General features: G+C 26.8%; 3 protein-coding genes across 3 annotated transcripts in view; all 3 read right to left on the bottom strand.

Annotated features, from left to right (window-relative positions):
* Nucleotides 1-416, bottom strand: part of LOC111636428 (acetylcholine receptor subunit alpha-like) — a 3,518-nt gene extending 3,102 nt beyond the window's left edge. The window contains exon 1 of the mRNA XM_023381676.1: nucleotides 265-416. Coding sequence (XP_023237444.1) covers nucleotides 265-334 — 70 coding nt within the window. The 5' untranslated portion in view covers nucleotides 335-416. The remainder of the gene's footprint in view (nucleotides 1-264) is intronic.
* Nucleotides 417-1,226: 810 nt separating this feature from the next.
* On the bottom strand, nucleotides 1,227-4,666 carry LOC111636430 (acetylcholine receptor subunit beta-type unc-29-like). The gene is made up of 6 exons (XM_023381678.1): nucleotides 4,551-4,666; nucleotides 4,204-4,370; nucleotides 4,057-4,101; nucleotides 3,495-3,604; nucleotides 1,856-2,385; nucleotides 1,227-1,787 (listed from the first exon to the last, which is right to left on the bottom strand). The coding sequence occupies exons 1-6, from the start codon at nucleotides 4,594-4,596 to the stop codon at nucleotides 1,462-1,464; spliced, it is 1,224 nt and encodes a 407-aa protein (XP_023237446.1). The 5' UTR covers nucleotides 4,597-4,666; the 3' UTR covers nucleotides 1,227-1,461.
* A 581-nt stretch (nucleotides 4,667-5,247) lies between these two features.
* LOC111636424 (acetylcholine receptor subunit alpha-like) lies at nucleotides 5,248-8,200 on the bottom strand. The gene is made up of 6 exons (XM_023381671.1): nucleotides 8,042-8,200; nucleotides 7,773-7,817; nucleotides 7,578-7,687; nucleotides 6,978-7,513; nucleotides 6,692-6,864; nucleotides 5,248-5,379 (listed from the first exon to the last, which is right to left on the bottom strand). Exons 1-6 carry the CDS (start codon nucleotides 8,165-8,167, stop codon nucleotides 5,248-5,250), a joined length of 1,122 nt encoding a protein of 373 aa, XP_023237439.1. The 5' UTR covers nucleotides 8,168-8,200.
* Nucleotides 8,201-16,454: the final 8,254 nt, after the last annotated feature.

Here is a 16,454-nt window from a genome sequence, read left to right as displayed (position 1 = left end):
AAAATATTTTATTTCAAAAGCTTTATATTCAATAGACTATAACTACTAGTCTCTGTGTATTTTAATATAATATAGTATAATCATGTATATAGTGTTTATACGATATATATATATATATATGAATCATAACATATTTTGTATGTATTATAAATATTAGAATAATTAAAATAGAATATTAATATTAAATTTACATCTAGTCTTTGTGTTGAATAAGACAAAAATCTTAGATTAATAAATAAATAAATCTAAAACCTAATTACTTACCAAAATAAACAAACATATAAAAAAACGTAAAAATTAAAAAGATTCTGCAAAACAAATTTTTATTCGCCATATTTAACGGTCACCTAAACAAATAAAAAAAATAAAAATAAAGAGCAATTGAGAGGGAGGGCGTTTCTTTCAGAAGAGGCGATCGCATTACTCGACACTCCACAATTTGTTATATTTCAATCTGGCATTCTATCAAAACACAATCGATGACGAAATACCGTATTAATAACCGATATGACGTAAATGTTAGCCTGTATTACTATGCAAGCCAACAGGCTAGGATCCATTGAGACTAAATTCGGCTAATTGGATTGGATTATTTATATAAGGCGAATGCTGAGAGGGGTGCCATCGGGGGGAGGACTTTTTAAAGAAAACTGGCCCCTATTTAGGTGTTACAAACGTGAAAAGGATTCGAAAAACTCCACGTGTTCAGCCTCGAATCCACCACCAGTTTTCAGAGGTTTATTTTTGCCTATTTTTGCCACTAAGAGGATCCTTTTTTAAATCCCACTCATCACGGGTTCTGTCAGGCCCATAATGAGAGAATTTCTAAGGTTTTTCAACCTCCCCAGTTTAATCCCGGATCTGTTTGTAAATTTAAATAATAGCTTAATATTTTTTGGGGGGATTTCAAAATTCGAAAATTTATAACAATTTATAAATGTAAAATTCATAGAAATAGCGTTAAATGTAACTGGATAAAATATAAAACAAAATATTTTTCTATAGACTTTATAAAATACATTTTTATTAAAAATAATAACTTTAATATAATATTATAATTGCAAGTAAATAAAATAGACAATTATACAATATATTATTATTTCATAAAATGATTTAATTTATAATATATTTCTTATTGTTGTAGGAAATAAGTATGAAATTATTTATAACAGCAGGAATCTTCAATGCAAAATACAAAACAAAATTCTCTTTTAATAATACCCTTATTAACTCGAGTATTAAATTAATAAAAATGATTAATTTTACAGATATTGAATCAATGTAAATGAATCAATAAAATCGATTACCAATTCAAACTTACTATAGATTATCATTGTGATAATCTTTAGTAATCTTTTAGTGAAATGATTTAATTATAGTACGGTTTAAATTCCAATAAAATTATATAATTAAAAGAGCTTATGAACCGTTACTACATATTTAAATTTATCCCGTGAAAAATTACACGATAAGAATAAGAAGGAGATAAACTATAAAGAAGATTCTATCTAGAGTCATTGCAAGAATAAGCCAGTGTTCTTCTCTAGACAAACATTGCTTGGTCACAGTTTGTTCTTCATAATTTTCTGATAAATTAGTCATTCCACCTTCTTCTTTAAATTCTCCGGGAGGACAAACGCCTATTATTCTTCCCACCGTACCAGATAGAATACGGACGAGTGTAGGAGAAATCGAAAGCACCACGCTTAATCTAGATAGATTCAAGATTAACGCTTCGATTAGTAACGCCGAACCGGCAACTAAAAACGTATTTCGGAGAGGGGATACTGTAAAATGAAAATAATTACTGTAGTTATTAATACATAAGTTTTATTTTTAATATAAAAAGTCTTACCCGTAGACGATAAAAGAGAAGGCGAAGATACCGTAGAACTTAAATATAACATTACGCTTGAAAGTAAAATTAATACAAGACATCCTAAATTTATTTTCTTATTGGAATTCGGTGGTAACCAAAACATGACCAGTGTTAAAAGAATGGCAACGGTTCGAGGACCGTCAGTGACGTATTTCGTGAAGTCGTATCTACGCTTCAAGTATAAACTGAAAGTGAACGTGGAAAAATATCGAGGATTCGATCGGAAATCTTCAAGGTAATACTTCATGTCGGTGATTTCCCAAACGCTATTATTATTCGCCAATTCTTCCGTAATAACTTCATCCCAATATGAAATTAATTGCAATTCGTTTCCTTTACTCATCCACGCTCCGATTGTGATATTGCATACTTTTTCATTTTTGTTTTGAGTAAACATCTTTGGACATCGAGTGCGAAGTGTTGCAGGTATAGCTTGATAAACAATTCCCAGATGGCTCAATATTAAATGGCTTCTGTGCCATTGTTCAGTTTCGGTGATTGGAATGCTGTAACAATTTTAATAGTATAATTTGTTAAATAATAAGTTTAAAATGTTAAACACAATAATGGATACAACATATTATATATTATATTATATATATTTTATATTTTATCATAAAAGTTTCGAAAGCGCAAGAGTCATTAAGCTTCAAAGAGGGTAAACAAAATCGTACCATACACAAACACACACATTAACATCTATACGTATAGAAAAAACCTCTAAATGTTTTTGAATTTCTAGCCATTTCAAGAGCCCTTAAGTCCAAAAATGCGAAAATCTTGGGGAGGGTCATTTTTTGACCGATCGCCATATTTTCATCCGGTTACAGAGCCAGGAAAGTAAAAATAAGAGTCCCATGACTTCGTTTTCGATATACAAAGGTATTACAGTGACAATATCCATGCTGTGATGCGAGGAACATGGACATTGACAATGTCTATGTTTCTCGCTGTGTGTCACTGTAATATCTTTGAATACACCTAACAGAATTTAGATCTGAGGTTCAAGTTGTGGATTTTAGACTATGACAAAGAAAATAAGCTGAATATATATGTATAAATAACTATATTCATATAAATAATAATTTTTTAATTAATTACACTGGTCTACATAATTTTTGGCACAGAAGAGATTAAAATATGGGATATGAAATTGAAATCAGTACGAAAAATTCTATTAAACACAATTTATCTCTTCTGTGTGCCAAAAATCATATAGACTAGTGTTATTAGTGTCTTGCCCCTGTACATCATACTTTTCCTTTAGCAATAGAGTCATGCCAGTCACCTAACTCCTTTCAGAGGAAAATATTTGAATTAAAATAACGTAACTTCCGGTTTATATCGGTAGTTTATATATAGTTAATCGGGACCTCCTGCATCTAAAGTTTCCATATCTGGTCTCAATGTTCATCTATCTAAGTCGATTCTCGAGATTAAGGAAGGACAGACAGTGGGAATTTATAGGTTTACAATTTTTTTAAATTGCAGCTCAATGATAAAATTTACATGCAAACGAGTCATTGTGAATAAATTAAACGAATATTTATACTGTAAACGATAACATTTTTTAAGAATTAAAGCACGAATTAATTAACTAAATAAATCTTTATACCAATTTACAACGACAATATTCGGATTCCACGCTTCGTCCGGTCCCAAATGAGTCCACATGATGTCTCCATAATCCTCTGGATTCCATTTCAGTTTGTCGTCCATCCACATCTGTTTGAAATATTATTATTTTTTATATAATAATCATACATTTTAATAATTTCAAATATTAAAACTTACGCCATAGAAACATCAAAAACTTTATATGCCTAATATTTTAAAATTGTTTTAATATAGAAAAAACGTAATGACATTGGCTTATCTAATTGTTTTTATACGCTTAATTATAATAATATTAAGTTATAAATTATTATTCGTTACGAATCTCGACATCTCAAAAGATACCGTTTTAAATAAATTGAATATAAATACAGTATTAACTGAATTATATTAAATGCTACATTGATAATTATTGTACTATGCCAATGAGTTTACTTTATTAAGTTCATTAACGGTAAAGAACTTTATTTAAAATTTTTATTGGTGTAAACTAATAAAGTTTAAGTGATAAACTTTAACGAAGAATAACCTAAAAATTCAATTAATTAAAGCTAAATATTTACCAAAGGAATCCAAACATTTAATGTTACCGTCGCAGTCTTTTCATCCTGTTACGAGAAAAATAACGTCTTTAAAATGATTAAAATTAATATTAAAAATATAAGAAGTTTTAAAAGTTAGGATAATTATTTAGAATTTGATGAAATTACCAAGTCCACCAGAGAAATCGGTACGAATTGGATGGATACTTGAATTGGCATAGATGTATTTTCGACTGGTCGAGCAAGTTTATCATACTTATCTAACAAATCTTTTCTTAATTTCTTTATCATTGACATCTGATTATCGGCTTCATTTCCGTAATTAGGAACTAGTACTATAAATATAATCAAAAAAATTAAGTTATTTAGGAAAAAAATCTAAGATCTATCTTTACAGAAATATCTAATACATCTCTACGATAATAAGCACATAATCATAAGACAATTAATATAATATTATACAAAACAGCTTTCAAAACATTAATGCTAATTGTTATATGTATGATTATACTTACAAATTGTAAAAGTGCATAAAAAATATACAACTGTAAATGGAATCATTGCAGAAATAAAGTTAATTTAGAATTGGAACTCGAGAATATATGCAACGCCTCCCGCAAATGTGAGATAAATAATCTGATGNTATGACAAAGAAAATAAGCTGAATATATATGTATAAATAACTATATTCATATAAATAATAATTTTTTAATTAATTACACTGGTCTACATAATTTTTGGCACAGAAGAGATTAAAATATGGGATATGAAATTGAAATCAGTACGAAAAATTCTATTAAACACAATTTATCTCTTCTGTGTGCCAAAAATCATATAGACTAGTGTTATTAGTGTCTTGCCCCTGTACATCATACTTTTCCTTTAGCAATAGAGTCATGCCAGTCACCTAACTCCTTTCAGAGGAAAATATTTGAATTAAAATAACGTAACTTCCGGTTTATATCGGTAGTTTATATATAGTTAATCGGGACCTCCTGCATCTAAAGTTTCCATATCTGGTCTCAATGTTCATCTATCTAAGTCGATTCTCGAGATTAAGGAAGGACAGACAGTGGGAATTTATAGGTTTACAATTTTTTTAAATTGCAGCTCAATGATAAAATTTACATGCAAACGAGTCATTGTGAATAAATTAAACGAATATTTATACTGTAAACGATAACATTTTTTAAGAATTAAAGCACGAATTAATTAACTAAATAAATCTTTATACCAATTTACAACGACAATATTCGGATTCCACGCTTCGTCCGGTCCCAAATGAGTCCACATGATGTCTCCATAATCCTCTGGATTCCATTTCAGTTTGTCGTCCATCCACATCTGTTTGAAATATTATTATTTTTTATATAATATAAAAATTTATTTTCCTTATATCCCCTACTTATGACTTCTACTTGAAGATAAGTAGATAAATAAATCCTTTGATTATTATGCTTATTGATAAATAAATACTACACGATCAAGTAAAATGAGAGTAAATATACTTACAAATACAAAACTTTTCATATATAAAGCTATGTAATAGCTTAGAATTTAGGAAATTCACATTAATCAATCCATTATTTCTTAGGTATTTCGGTCAAGTATTGTATAATTTGTTACTATTTTCTGTAATAATATTTTATGGATGTTATTACAAATAGATAACTATATGTATTCTGGTTTATAATAAATTATTTATTGTTTGAAGTAATGATTCAATAATGATGGATTGAAAAATTATTTTACGATTATTCAAGAAGATTTATTATGTGAATTTTAAATTTAAATACTTTAATAATTGTAATAATATATTTAAAATAAGTTATTATATAATCCTGTATATAAATATATTTTTAGTTTTGAATCAATAATTTTTTAACTTAANATAAGAACAAGATTTTATACTCTTAAATTTAATAACACGTTAACATTATTAATATAATATATTATAGTAATGGCAAAAAAAGCTTAATTTTAAGGGTAGAGATGAGTTTAATTAAAAAAAAATTGCAAATGCTAATAACGAGTAAAATCTGCATTAAATCAGACCCCATTCGAGATATTACGCGTGATCCTTCTATCTCCATACTCGACCTTTAACCACCAAAATTTAATAGCATCAATGCCCATAATATATAAATCTCTCTGCAAAATTTCAGAGATTTTCTACAAAATACACGGGAGTTATTAAGCTTGAAAATAGGTGAACAAAATCGTGCTGCATTCCACACACATACACATAGTAACATCCATGCATCCTTTGTTTTTTGTCCTTGTTCTTTACTTTCTATTGTTTATATATATATATATATATATTTTAAGTATATACAAGTATTTAGCCTGTATCCAGAAAACCGAAAAATTTTGAAATCCGGATCACTTCCTGCTTCAAGCTTGTTGAATATTTAACCCAGTACTTGTTAATGTATTGTTAATAGTTATAATTGAAGATTAAAAAAATTATTTTAGAATTTTCTCAGAATAGTTTTACTTAATTAATCTATGAAATGTTTCGGGGATAACACATCTATATCCTATTACGGGCCTAGCAGAACCCATGGGGCACGAAGAAAAGATAGCCACTTTAGTGCCCACAGAGTGAAAGAATGCAAAAACAGAAACACCTTCGAGTCTACAATTAGATTAAAACGTGCACGAGATTCGTCTCTTCCGAATACAAAAATAATATTTTGGATAAAGATCCGCGTAGAAGATTGGTGATTATTTCTGGTGGTCGAATGGTTAATTTCGTGACTATCAGTACGAGGATTTCCGAGAGAATGGCCGACACAACGATGTAGATAACAGAGCGGACTGGAGAAACTAAGAGATTAAATAATATTGTAAGTTTTTCAAATAAAAATTATTAACAGAATTATACAGAATGTTGTAAGTAAATTATATAGCCTATTAGAGAAAGAATAAAATTAACTTACCATAAAAGTTGAAAGCCAAAGGTGGCATTTTCAATGCAGAAACATAAAGCAGGAGAATCATTAATATAAATAAAGAAACCGTCCCTAAAGTTAATTTCTTATCTGCCGACGGGGGCAACCAGAACATGAGCAACATCGACACCATGGCAACAATTATGGAAGGTTTCACGATCTTTTGAAATCCCGACGGTAACCTTTGAAACTGTAGAGAGTACACGACGTTTACAAAGGGATTGGGCATCATGTTTCTGTACTTGATTAATCTGGAGGACGAATAGTTTAAAAAGCGCCATTTGTGATTTTTTGCCATTACATTAGTATATATGTAAGGATATTCTATCTTTAAATCGACACTGATTCCGTCCTGAGTCCAAGAACCAAAAGTGATGTTGCACACTTGAATGGTATCTGGATAATTATCGAATGTCAATGGACAATGAGATTGATAAATGACTCTAGGTGACCAGGTTACTTTTCCAGATGGATAGAGCATGGGTCTTGTCATCAATAAACTTCTTACCTTCTCGGCCGGAATACTGAAAATAATTACATTATTAAGAATTATATACGTTTTGTATCTCAGTTAATGATAACAGTCACCTTTCGTATACAGAAATGTCCGGTAACCAAACTTCATCTACTCCCATAGAAAAGAAATCGATTCCTCCAAACTCGCTTGGATTCCATTTCCACCGAGAATCTAACCATTTCTACAATAAGTAAACTTTTTATTTTTAAATTAATATTCAAATAAATCAATTTTTGTATATATTACAAGAATTCAAATATATTTACCAATCGAATAAATCCATCTAAAACAAGAGTTTCGTTCTCTTCGATCTGAAAGTTTACTATTATCGATAAAATAACACTAGATATTTTAAAAGAAAGCTTACACTAGATTCTTTTGTACGAACTTTATAAATTTGTCGTTAAAACTTTCACTATTTCTGTAATTTGCATCCATAGAGTATACTTATTTAATTATATACTTATATATTTAATAATAGAAAATAGAAGGAGATGATGTTGGCCATACACTAAAAGAAAAGAATGAAACTCACTAAATCGAAACTATGGAGAACGGCCAGAGTAATATTGATTACTGTCATGTTTCCACCAGATTGAACAGGTCTTATATTTTTATTGTAATTACTTAATAACTTTTGTCTTAATCTTTTGTAGCTCATAAAACGAGTGTCGTTCTGGCAAAGAACTAAAAGAAAAGAGTCAATATTTAANCTTGATAATTCAACTACGCTTGTTGGAGAACAATAAAAACACTACACTCAACAAGCCACCAATAAAACTCAACTGCCTAACCTATAACCAAAGTCTCCTTTTAATTTGTTTTTAAAAAAAAGCGCTTGACAAACTTGCCCCGCATGCCGAAGTTGCCCCGGTCTTTCCTATTACCAGAAGAGTTGAAAATCTCGAATAAATCAAATATTCTGTATGCTACGAGATGTCAAAGTTCAACTTTACACGCCTCAAAACATTTTGCCATTGACCGTAGGTTTTAAGCATCACACGCTACTTTTAAGCATATTTATTATTATTATTATATATTTGTCAACATGGACATTAATCATTAACAGGACAATTGTACTGGTGTTAAGCATTTACACAAGAATTGAGGAAAAATTCATAAAGAAAACAGACTTTCTTTAAGGTAGCTTAATAAAGAAAGTCTGTTTTCTTTAAGAATTTTTACTCAATTCTTGTGTAAATGCTTAACACCAGTATAATTGTCCTGTTAATGATTAATGTCCATGTTGACAAATATATAATATTAAATAAAATAAGGACAGTAATGCAATAATAANTTTTTTTAAAAATAAAAATAAAATATTCTTACGTTCTGGCAAGTAGTTCTTTCAAAATGCTGCCAACAAAATTCTTTTGTATATAACATTGATTTATTGATTTTGAAGTCATTGCCACAATAATCATCATAAACAAACTTTTCTCATAATGACCAATGCTATTTTTAAAACACTACGAAAGGAGTCTTGGACACATTAACCTTTTAATACTTCCTTTAATTTTGGAATAATCAGAAGTATTATGATATATGTATATTTATTTATTTTGAAAACAGAATAATAGAACGTCATACTCAATAAATCATTCTATTACTCTAAACTTTAGAGTAATAGAATGATTTCTTGAGTATGGTGTTAGAGGGTAATGTAATTTCTTTTGTATATTTGAATAAAAAGGTAATACTTTTGATGATATAAAAAAATTATTTTATATTCGCTTGAATTATTTTAAAAAATAATTGCTTTCAAAACGGCTATGAAATATAGTGTGAATAAACAGAACATATATATACTTGAAACAGCAAAATGGGTGAAAGTTTCATTAACTTTTCAAAGATTGAATACCGACCATTTGGCACGCATTCAAAATAGTTGACCAATTTTTTTAAGAACGAGTGCCAAATAGGCACATTAAAAAACTTGGTTCGTCCAAGCTCTCTTATTACAGAAGCGTTAAGATATCGAAATACAGTAGACCCCCTATAACACTGTAGATAATTCCGTGTTATATGAATTCCACGTTGTACGAGTCACTTATATTTTACAAATACGTGAGCCGTTCACAGTATTTGTAAAATCTAAGTGACACGTGCAACACGGAATTCTTATAACACGGAATTATCTACAGTGTTATAGGTGGGTCTATTTGTATTGCAGTTATTAATTAAATTCTAATAAAAAATAAATAAATAAATAAAACTACATGACACCCTATCCTATAATTTTTTTCTATTTATCTAAACTTCGATTGAATTATAAAGCATATAAACACATTTTAAAAATACACAATAGGGTATACGCACACACACTATGGATGAAATATGGAAATAAAATAGGTCTATTTATATTCTTATATCTATTCATTAGAGTTTAAATAATTAAAGTAATTAATACATGTACTGCTTTCATGATCTACGATATTTACCAAATTTATAGATAAAAATTTTATTAAACAAAATCAATTTCTTTTTTTCTCCTCTGTTAAAATTCTTTAGCAAGATTTGTTTCCTTAAGTGATTAGATTCTTCAAGACAAATAAGACAAGTATTTACAAAAACTTATGTTTAGGAATTGTTTTCTTAAGGGATTTTGTTTTGACTGACGTTTTTCAGACCTCTTTTATATAGTTTTGAATATTCTTATGAAAAGAAATATTGAATTGAAACTGACTCGTGGTACATCAGAATTTAAAAATGAATAGCAATAGGTAAAAATAAGTAAAGACGATGCCATTGGTCTCACCCAATCCTAACGAATGTCAGCAACGTTTAAAACAACTCTCATGTTTCTATCTTTTTTCATTTCAAGAAAGAAATTTTGAAAATCTTAGATCTTGAATACACTACATATTACGAATGAGACCATCCGTAATATATGCATTAAATATTCTATATTTACCATTATATATATATTTAAAAACAATGTTTTAAAGTTCGAATACATAAATTATATTATATTATTATTTTTTGTATGTTTTTTATGTCAATGGAGAAGCTTAAGTTCTTTATCCCACTGGACTCGCCCATGCTTTCACAAAATTAGTATATGTATGCAATTACATGTATTACTGTAAAATATTTATAGATAATCTTAAGCATTTTACTTAATTAAATGTACATTAAAATAATATATATATTGAAATTATAAAAAGTAAATAAACATAACGCAAACTCAGTTAGATATGCACATTAAATTCCATTTTATGTAAAGAATTTTGAATATTTCTTTTCTTTGACATCGATATTAGCCATTGTGCATATAGCTTTAACAAATAATCTTTCTGCAAGAACATGGCAATTATTTGCAAATATATTGCTATGAGATTATATCAATTATTATCTTTAGAACAAAAAAAAAGTGACAATAATTATTTAGTTCAGTGAATGCCAATTAAATTCTATATCTTTTAGCCAATATATTTAATTATTAACAGTTCTTAATATTTTTCTAACTATTATAAACTTGAACAGTGCTAAAAAGAATGAAATATTGTCAATGTATTCAACCAGATATCGCTTATAAACAATATATATTTTTTCAGTTTAAAATTTTAGCATGCAATAAACACTATTAATAAGTAAACACGTTGATTTTAAATAATTTTAATAATAATTAGTGCATATGAAAGTATTAAAAATTTGTTAAGGTAACGTTGAGAGAAATTCAATATTCAAAATGGTGTATTGATAAAACTGTTTCTTCATTTCCATATATGTATTTGTTACGTAAAGCTTTTTATAAATAATCACCTTCCTGTGAAACAAATTGAGAAAACTTCGTGCTCCTAACTGTACTATGTAACACGTAGACGGTCACCAAATCGAAAACAGTCCTAGATAAATAAATCACTTTTAAAGGACTGAGAAACGATAAACAACATCTGGAACTTCTTAACACCACAGTTAGTTTCTAACTCCGTTAATTAAATATATCTGTTTTTCATGTATTAATTAGAGATTTACAAATTTATTTTAACTAATAACATACGAATTATATCTTTTTATTGTTTCTTAGCATTCGTTTTAAAATATCTACTTTTATTTTTAGATAAAAGTTAGTTTATACTTTCACAAATAGTTATTTAAAAGTTTATTAATACCGTAAATTGTGACGTATAAATAGATAGTAATAATAAAATTAAATACAAAAGTGAAAAAATAACAGCAAAACTCATTTTNCTCCACGATACGAACAAAAACTCACCATACGACGTTTCATTAGTTCGCATTTTTCATTTGTTTTTCTTACTACAGTTATTTTTTTTAATGTATTACTTGGCTTTAATTTGAGTATGTTTTTCGCATTGGAACGAATTATTTGGTTTTACATGTAATCGTATGGGAAAGGATGATCCACCTTACGACATTTTCATGATACGATCTCAGTTTCGGAACGGATTAATTTCGTATCCTGAGGTACCACTATAATAATAATAATAATACATTTATGTTGTTTTCGAAAATTAAAAATATAAAAGTATGAAATATCTTTATGAAAATCAACATTATGAAATTTCAAGGAAGTGTAAATTTAGTATTGTAAATATAAAAATTAATTAAATTATTATATTAAAAAATAAGATTAAAAACTTATTTAATTTACTATTGTTTGCTACATGTTAATATTATTATAGATTTATAATTTATTCAAGAATATTTTCCAACTTCATTGTAAAAATCTCTTTCAAAAATACAGTATTATGTATGAAGTTATTAAATATGATAATTAATTTATTAACTATTGTTAAATTATAAGTTATATATTGTTAAAATGTATCTTTATTAATCAATTTTTATTTGAAATATTCTCCAAGAACTTTGAGGCGGTCAACTTTACACAAAAATAGTTTATCTTTATAACCTAGAAAAATTAAATTGTACTATTCTGTTTATTATAATAACTTTATTCTTTATTCTTTATCACATTATTATTTAAATTTATTCTAACTTTGAATTAATATATTATTGTTTTTTGACACAAGATTACATTAGCAGTTAATGTAAATGGTCATAAATCAAAAATGATGTTCTTATATTAAAAAATAGATATAAAAACTAGAAATTTTCATTAAAATACAAACTAACTTGTAGTGAATTTGAAGTTAAATTTATATTAAATATATAGCCTATTTAGTCGTTATATAAATTATACATTTTTAAATATATTATAGCCTATATATATCAAAAACATTATAATTTATCGATAAATTTATAGTTTTTGATGAAAATTACTTTAGAAATTATTGGATTGCCATACTTTTTATTCCCCTATCCTCCTCTTCAGATGTCCAACAAAACTTAAAACCCCCTTATAATCTTTATGACTTTAAGAATGATTTATACCATAAGTAGAAACGAAACATAAAAGAAATTTTGAAATAAATATCATAAAATGCATAAACATACCTTTTTAAAATTGCAACCCATAAGAAAAAAATTTAACAGTAAAATTTAGTAGCGAAATAAGCAATTTTGATTCGACGTAAAACGAATAAACCCTCAAATCAACATTATTAACTATTAAAAAATCTATTTTTAAAGGTATTAATCTATCAAATATTTTCTAAAATTTGCATTACAAATTAAAAAGATAACTAAACTAAAAAGTAGTAAATATTTTCTTCCTTAAGTGAAATTAAATATAGAGAATAATACATTTTTCAGAGAAGGAAGTCTTTTTATGTACTATAAAAATCTATATAAAAGTAGCTTATAGTTTAATATTTTTAAAGTTTTTATGTATATCATTAGCCTTGTATCAGTAACGGAAGTTAGTAAAATGTTTATTAAGTATATTTCACAGAGATTATTTCATTCAAAAAAAAAGAAAGGTCGTAACTTATTCTTCTTTTAAAAAGATATAGCGTGTCTACATTTTAGTCACGATTCATGAGTCTCCATCACGACTGTTCTGAGGACAATCTCGTTTAGGGAATTTACCAAAGTAATTTTAAAGTGGAACGTTCCTAAATTTTACATCTTTATTTATTCAAAAAAACATATATATATAGGCTATATATAATATTTAAACGAGTATGTTTCGTCGGATGTATGATAATTACTGATTCTTAGATGCTAAGAAGCTAGAAAAGAGAAAATTGCACGAGTGGATAATAAATTATACGTCGCCTTTTATAATAATAACAACTTAATTTTATTTTAGATTTAGTAGAAAATACGAACGGAAATTATTGTGACTCGGCGTAATTGTGATTTTTTTATAGATTAATACTTGGCACGTTATTGTTTTTCCAGTTCCGGGAAAGAATGATTCATCGCGATTCACCGAGATATTTTTTTTTTTCGGTTTATAATAATAATTGCGGTGTTATAAAATTGTATAACAGCACAATTCTTATTAAGTTTTTTATCTTCTATATATAATTTTAATCCTTTATAAATATTTTTTTTCTTTAACTTTGATGCTGGAAAGAGGAGACGATGCGTCACCAGTTTTAGTGGAAGAAAGGGGGAAGAGGGGAAGGGTCGAGACGAAAACACTACCAAAATGAGTCGATAGGAAAATTCCGATGGTCATTGCTTTAGACCGGAAGTGGCTCCATCTAGCGTGGAGGAAGAGAATTAAGAAAAACAGATGTTGAAACTAGTCGTACTTCCGTGTTTGGTTACGAAAGAGGGAAAAAAGGAAGAAGAAGATTTACTGACACATGGCCTATCCATGTTACGTTACGAGATTCGAATCGATTTACTTATTATAAGTTATTACAATTAAAAATTATGGCCAAATTGTTTAAGCATTTCGGTTTCGGTCCGAAGAAACAACCGCCAGTGCCTCCGTTACCGGATTACGATATAAAAGGTAAATAAATATTAAATCACAGTAATAAATTGGTTTTATTTTTGAAAATTTTAATTTATCAGCTTCCAATTTTATCCACGATTTTTTTTCCTCTTTTTTTTTTTAAAAAAAAAAACGACAAAATTCTTTATATTATTATTTGAAATGGATTAATTATAAGATTGAAATTGATTAATTGTCAATTTCAGTTCAATTATTATTGAAATGTACATATTTTGATAAGAATTTTTAATTGTTTGTTACACAATTACAACAATACTGTACTTGCTCTATATAGGGCTAGGTTATCGTGTTGGTTCCACGTGTTTATACTTACTTTATGTTTATACTTTGTAATGAGTTTAATTAGTTTTTTCATTATTCTATTCTCTTTTAAAATTTGAAACGTAGTTTAGTAATTATTATTATTATTATAATATGTCCATTGCATTATTTAGAAATCTGCTACTGTTTATGATTAATTCGAAAATTTTAAAAATACTTAACACACTAAAGTTACAAAGTGTGAGAACAATGACTATACATAATTAAAATGCAGGATTAAAAAAAAATACTAAGGTTATTTTTCTTTAGAATATTGAAAATAAACTTTGTAAATAGTGGCATATATATTTATAGTATTTTTTTTTTTTTTGCTTAAAAAATGTTTTTAATGTTTCAGAAAATTAAAAATTTATATATACTTTGGTTTTGATATTTGAATTTTCTGATTTAGTTTCCATTTTATAAACAAAACTATCATAAATTTTAGAATTTATTATGCCCGTGCCTAATTTATAAATTCTATATCCTTACCTATTTACGCATAAAGGCTCGTTTCGATTGCTTGAACCTACGGCGATCGAAGAAGAGCTGCGATATCAAAACATTCAGAAATATTTTTTCAGATTTTCATATGTATTATACTATACTTGGCATCTGTCGAGTGATGTGTCAATGTATCACGGCAGGTTATTGCAATTTTTTTTTTTTTTACAAATTGTTTTGCTCTGAAAGTAATATCCTATGGTTACAAAATACATATTGCATATCTAATATTTATGTATATATATTATATCATGCACATAAATTAGATACATAAAGAATTATTTTAATTAATTTTTATTTAAGAATTGATATAGTTTCTGTAATCATTAATTCTAAACACATTTTTTAAAAACAAATTATTATTAAAATTAAGATAAAATTCATAGAACCTATTTGGTTGCCAAGAAATGTAACAGTAATTTAATTTTTATTTATTTTGTTTTTGTCAAACATTGTACTAAGTTTTACGAAGTTTTATACTAGAATCTATAATTTAAACAGTTTATGGATATTAATTTAATGCACAAATGGAAATTGCATAATTTCAAAATTATGCAATTTCCAAATCAAAAGCATTTTTATCATTAAATTGATTCATTTCCTATATGCTATTAATGTTTTATTTCTTGCTTTGTTTTGATTCTGTTTGCATATATTACATATATGTGTATCATATTATTGGTATCTATTGCTCATATTGTATATAAAATGATATGTCTTATATATTGCAATTTATCCATTATTAAGGGATCATTATTAAGAAATGCCCATTAGTGTGAATATTATTTGATACTCTTAGACTGAATCCAACTTCATAAATTGAAATATATCAGATTTTTCTAAATGGATTGATTTATTTCTTAATGTTTTACTATGGTTATTTTATTTTATTTTACCTTACATATAAAATATCTGCAAAAATATAATATATATATTTTTTGAGTTTGTGGATATCATAATAAATGAATATATAAATTATTTTAAAATTTATTTTATTTGATTTATTTGAGTGAAGTGTAATCTTGTACTTACCATTTATTATATTTTTACTCTAAAGATATGTTAAAGAATTAATAATGATGCTTTATAATTATTTCTTTATAGTACAAATTATATTTTCATTTAGAATCAATGCATTTTACAGGATTTAATTAAATTAAGAATTTCATGTTTTTAAATGTTATTGTAACTATAGATGAAACATTAACAGAAATACTAGGAATGAGTTTAATTTTTAATAACAATTTTTAAAGTTTTAAATATTTTAGTTTATTTAAAATTAGAATATTTAAAAAAAATATCAAAC

Source organism: Centruroides sculpturatus, unplaced genomic scaffold (genome assembly GCF_000671375.1).
Source record: "Centruroides sculpturatus isolate CEXI.00-Female unplaced genomic scaffold, Cexi_2.0 scaffold913, whole genome shotgun sequence".
NCBI classification, from domain to species: domain Eukaryota; kingdom Metazoa; phylum Arthropoda; class Arachnida; order Scorpiones; family Buthidae; genus Centruroides; species Centruroides sculpturatus.
Note: the sequence above shows the minus strand (reverse complement) of the source record. Positions and strands in the feature narration are given on the sequence as shown.

What these genes read in the sequence shown, in the direction of transcription:
- LOC111636430 (XM_023381678.1), bottom strand. Translation starts at nt 4,596, where the DNA reads ATGATTCCATTTACAGTTGTATATTTTTTATGCACTTTTACAATTT. An exon ending in TAAATGTTTGGATTCCTTTG is followed by an intron (nt 3,605 to 4,056) that starts GTAAATATTTAG and finishes TATTTCAAACAG; the next exon opens with ATGTGGATGGACGACAAACT. An exon ending in AATATTGTCGTTGTAAATTG is followed by an intron (nt 2,386 to 3,494) that starts GTATAAAGATTT and finishes AAATTGTTACAG; the next exon opens with CATTCCAATCACCGAAACTG.
- LOC111636424 (XM_023381671.1), bottom strand. Translation starts at nt 8,167, where the DNA reads ATGAGCTACAAAAGATTAAGACAAAAGTTATTAAGTAATTACAATAAA. An exon ending in TTCTCCATAGTTTCGATTTA is followed by an intron (nt 7,818 to 8,041) that starts GTGAGTTTCATT and finishes GTAAACTTTCAG; the next exon opens with ATCGAAGAGAACGAAACTCT. An exon ending in AAGAGACGAATCTCGTGCAC is followed by an intron (nt 5,380 to 6,691) that starts GTTTTAATCTAA and finishes TATTTCAAACAG; the next exon opens with ATGTGGATGGACGACAAACT.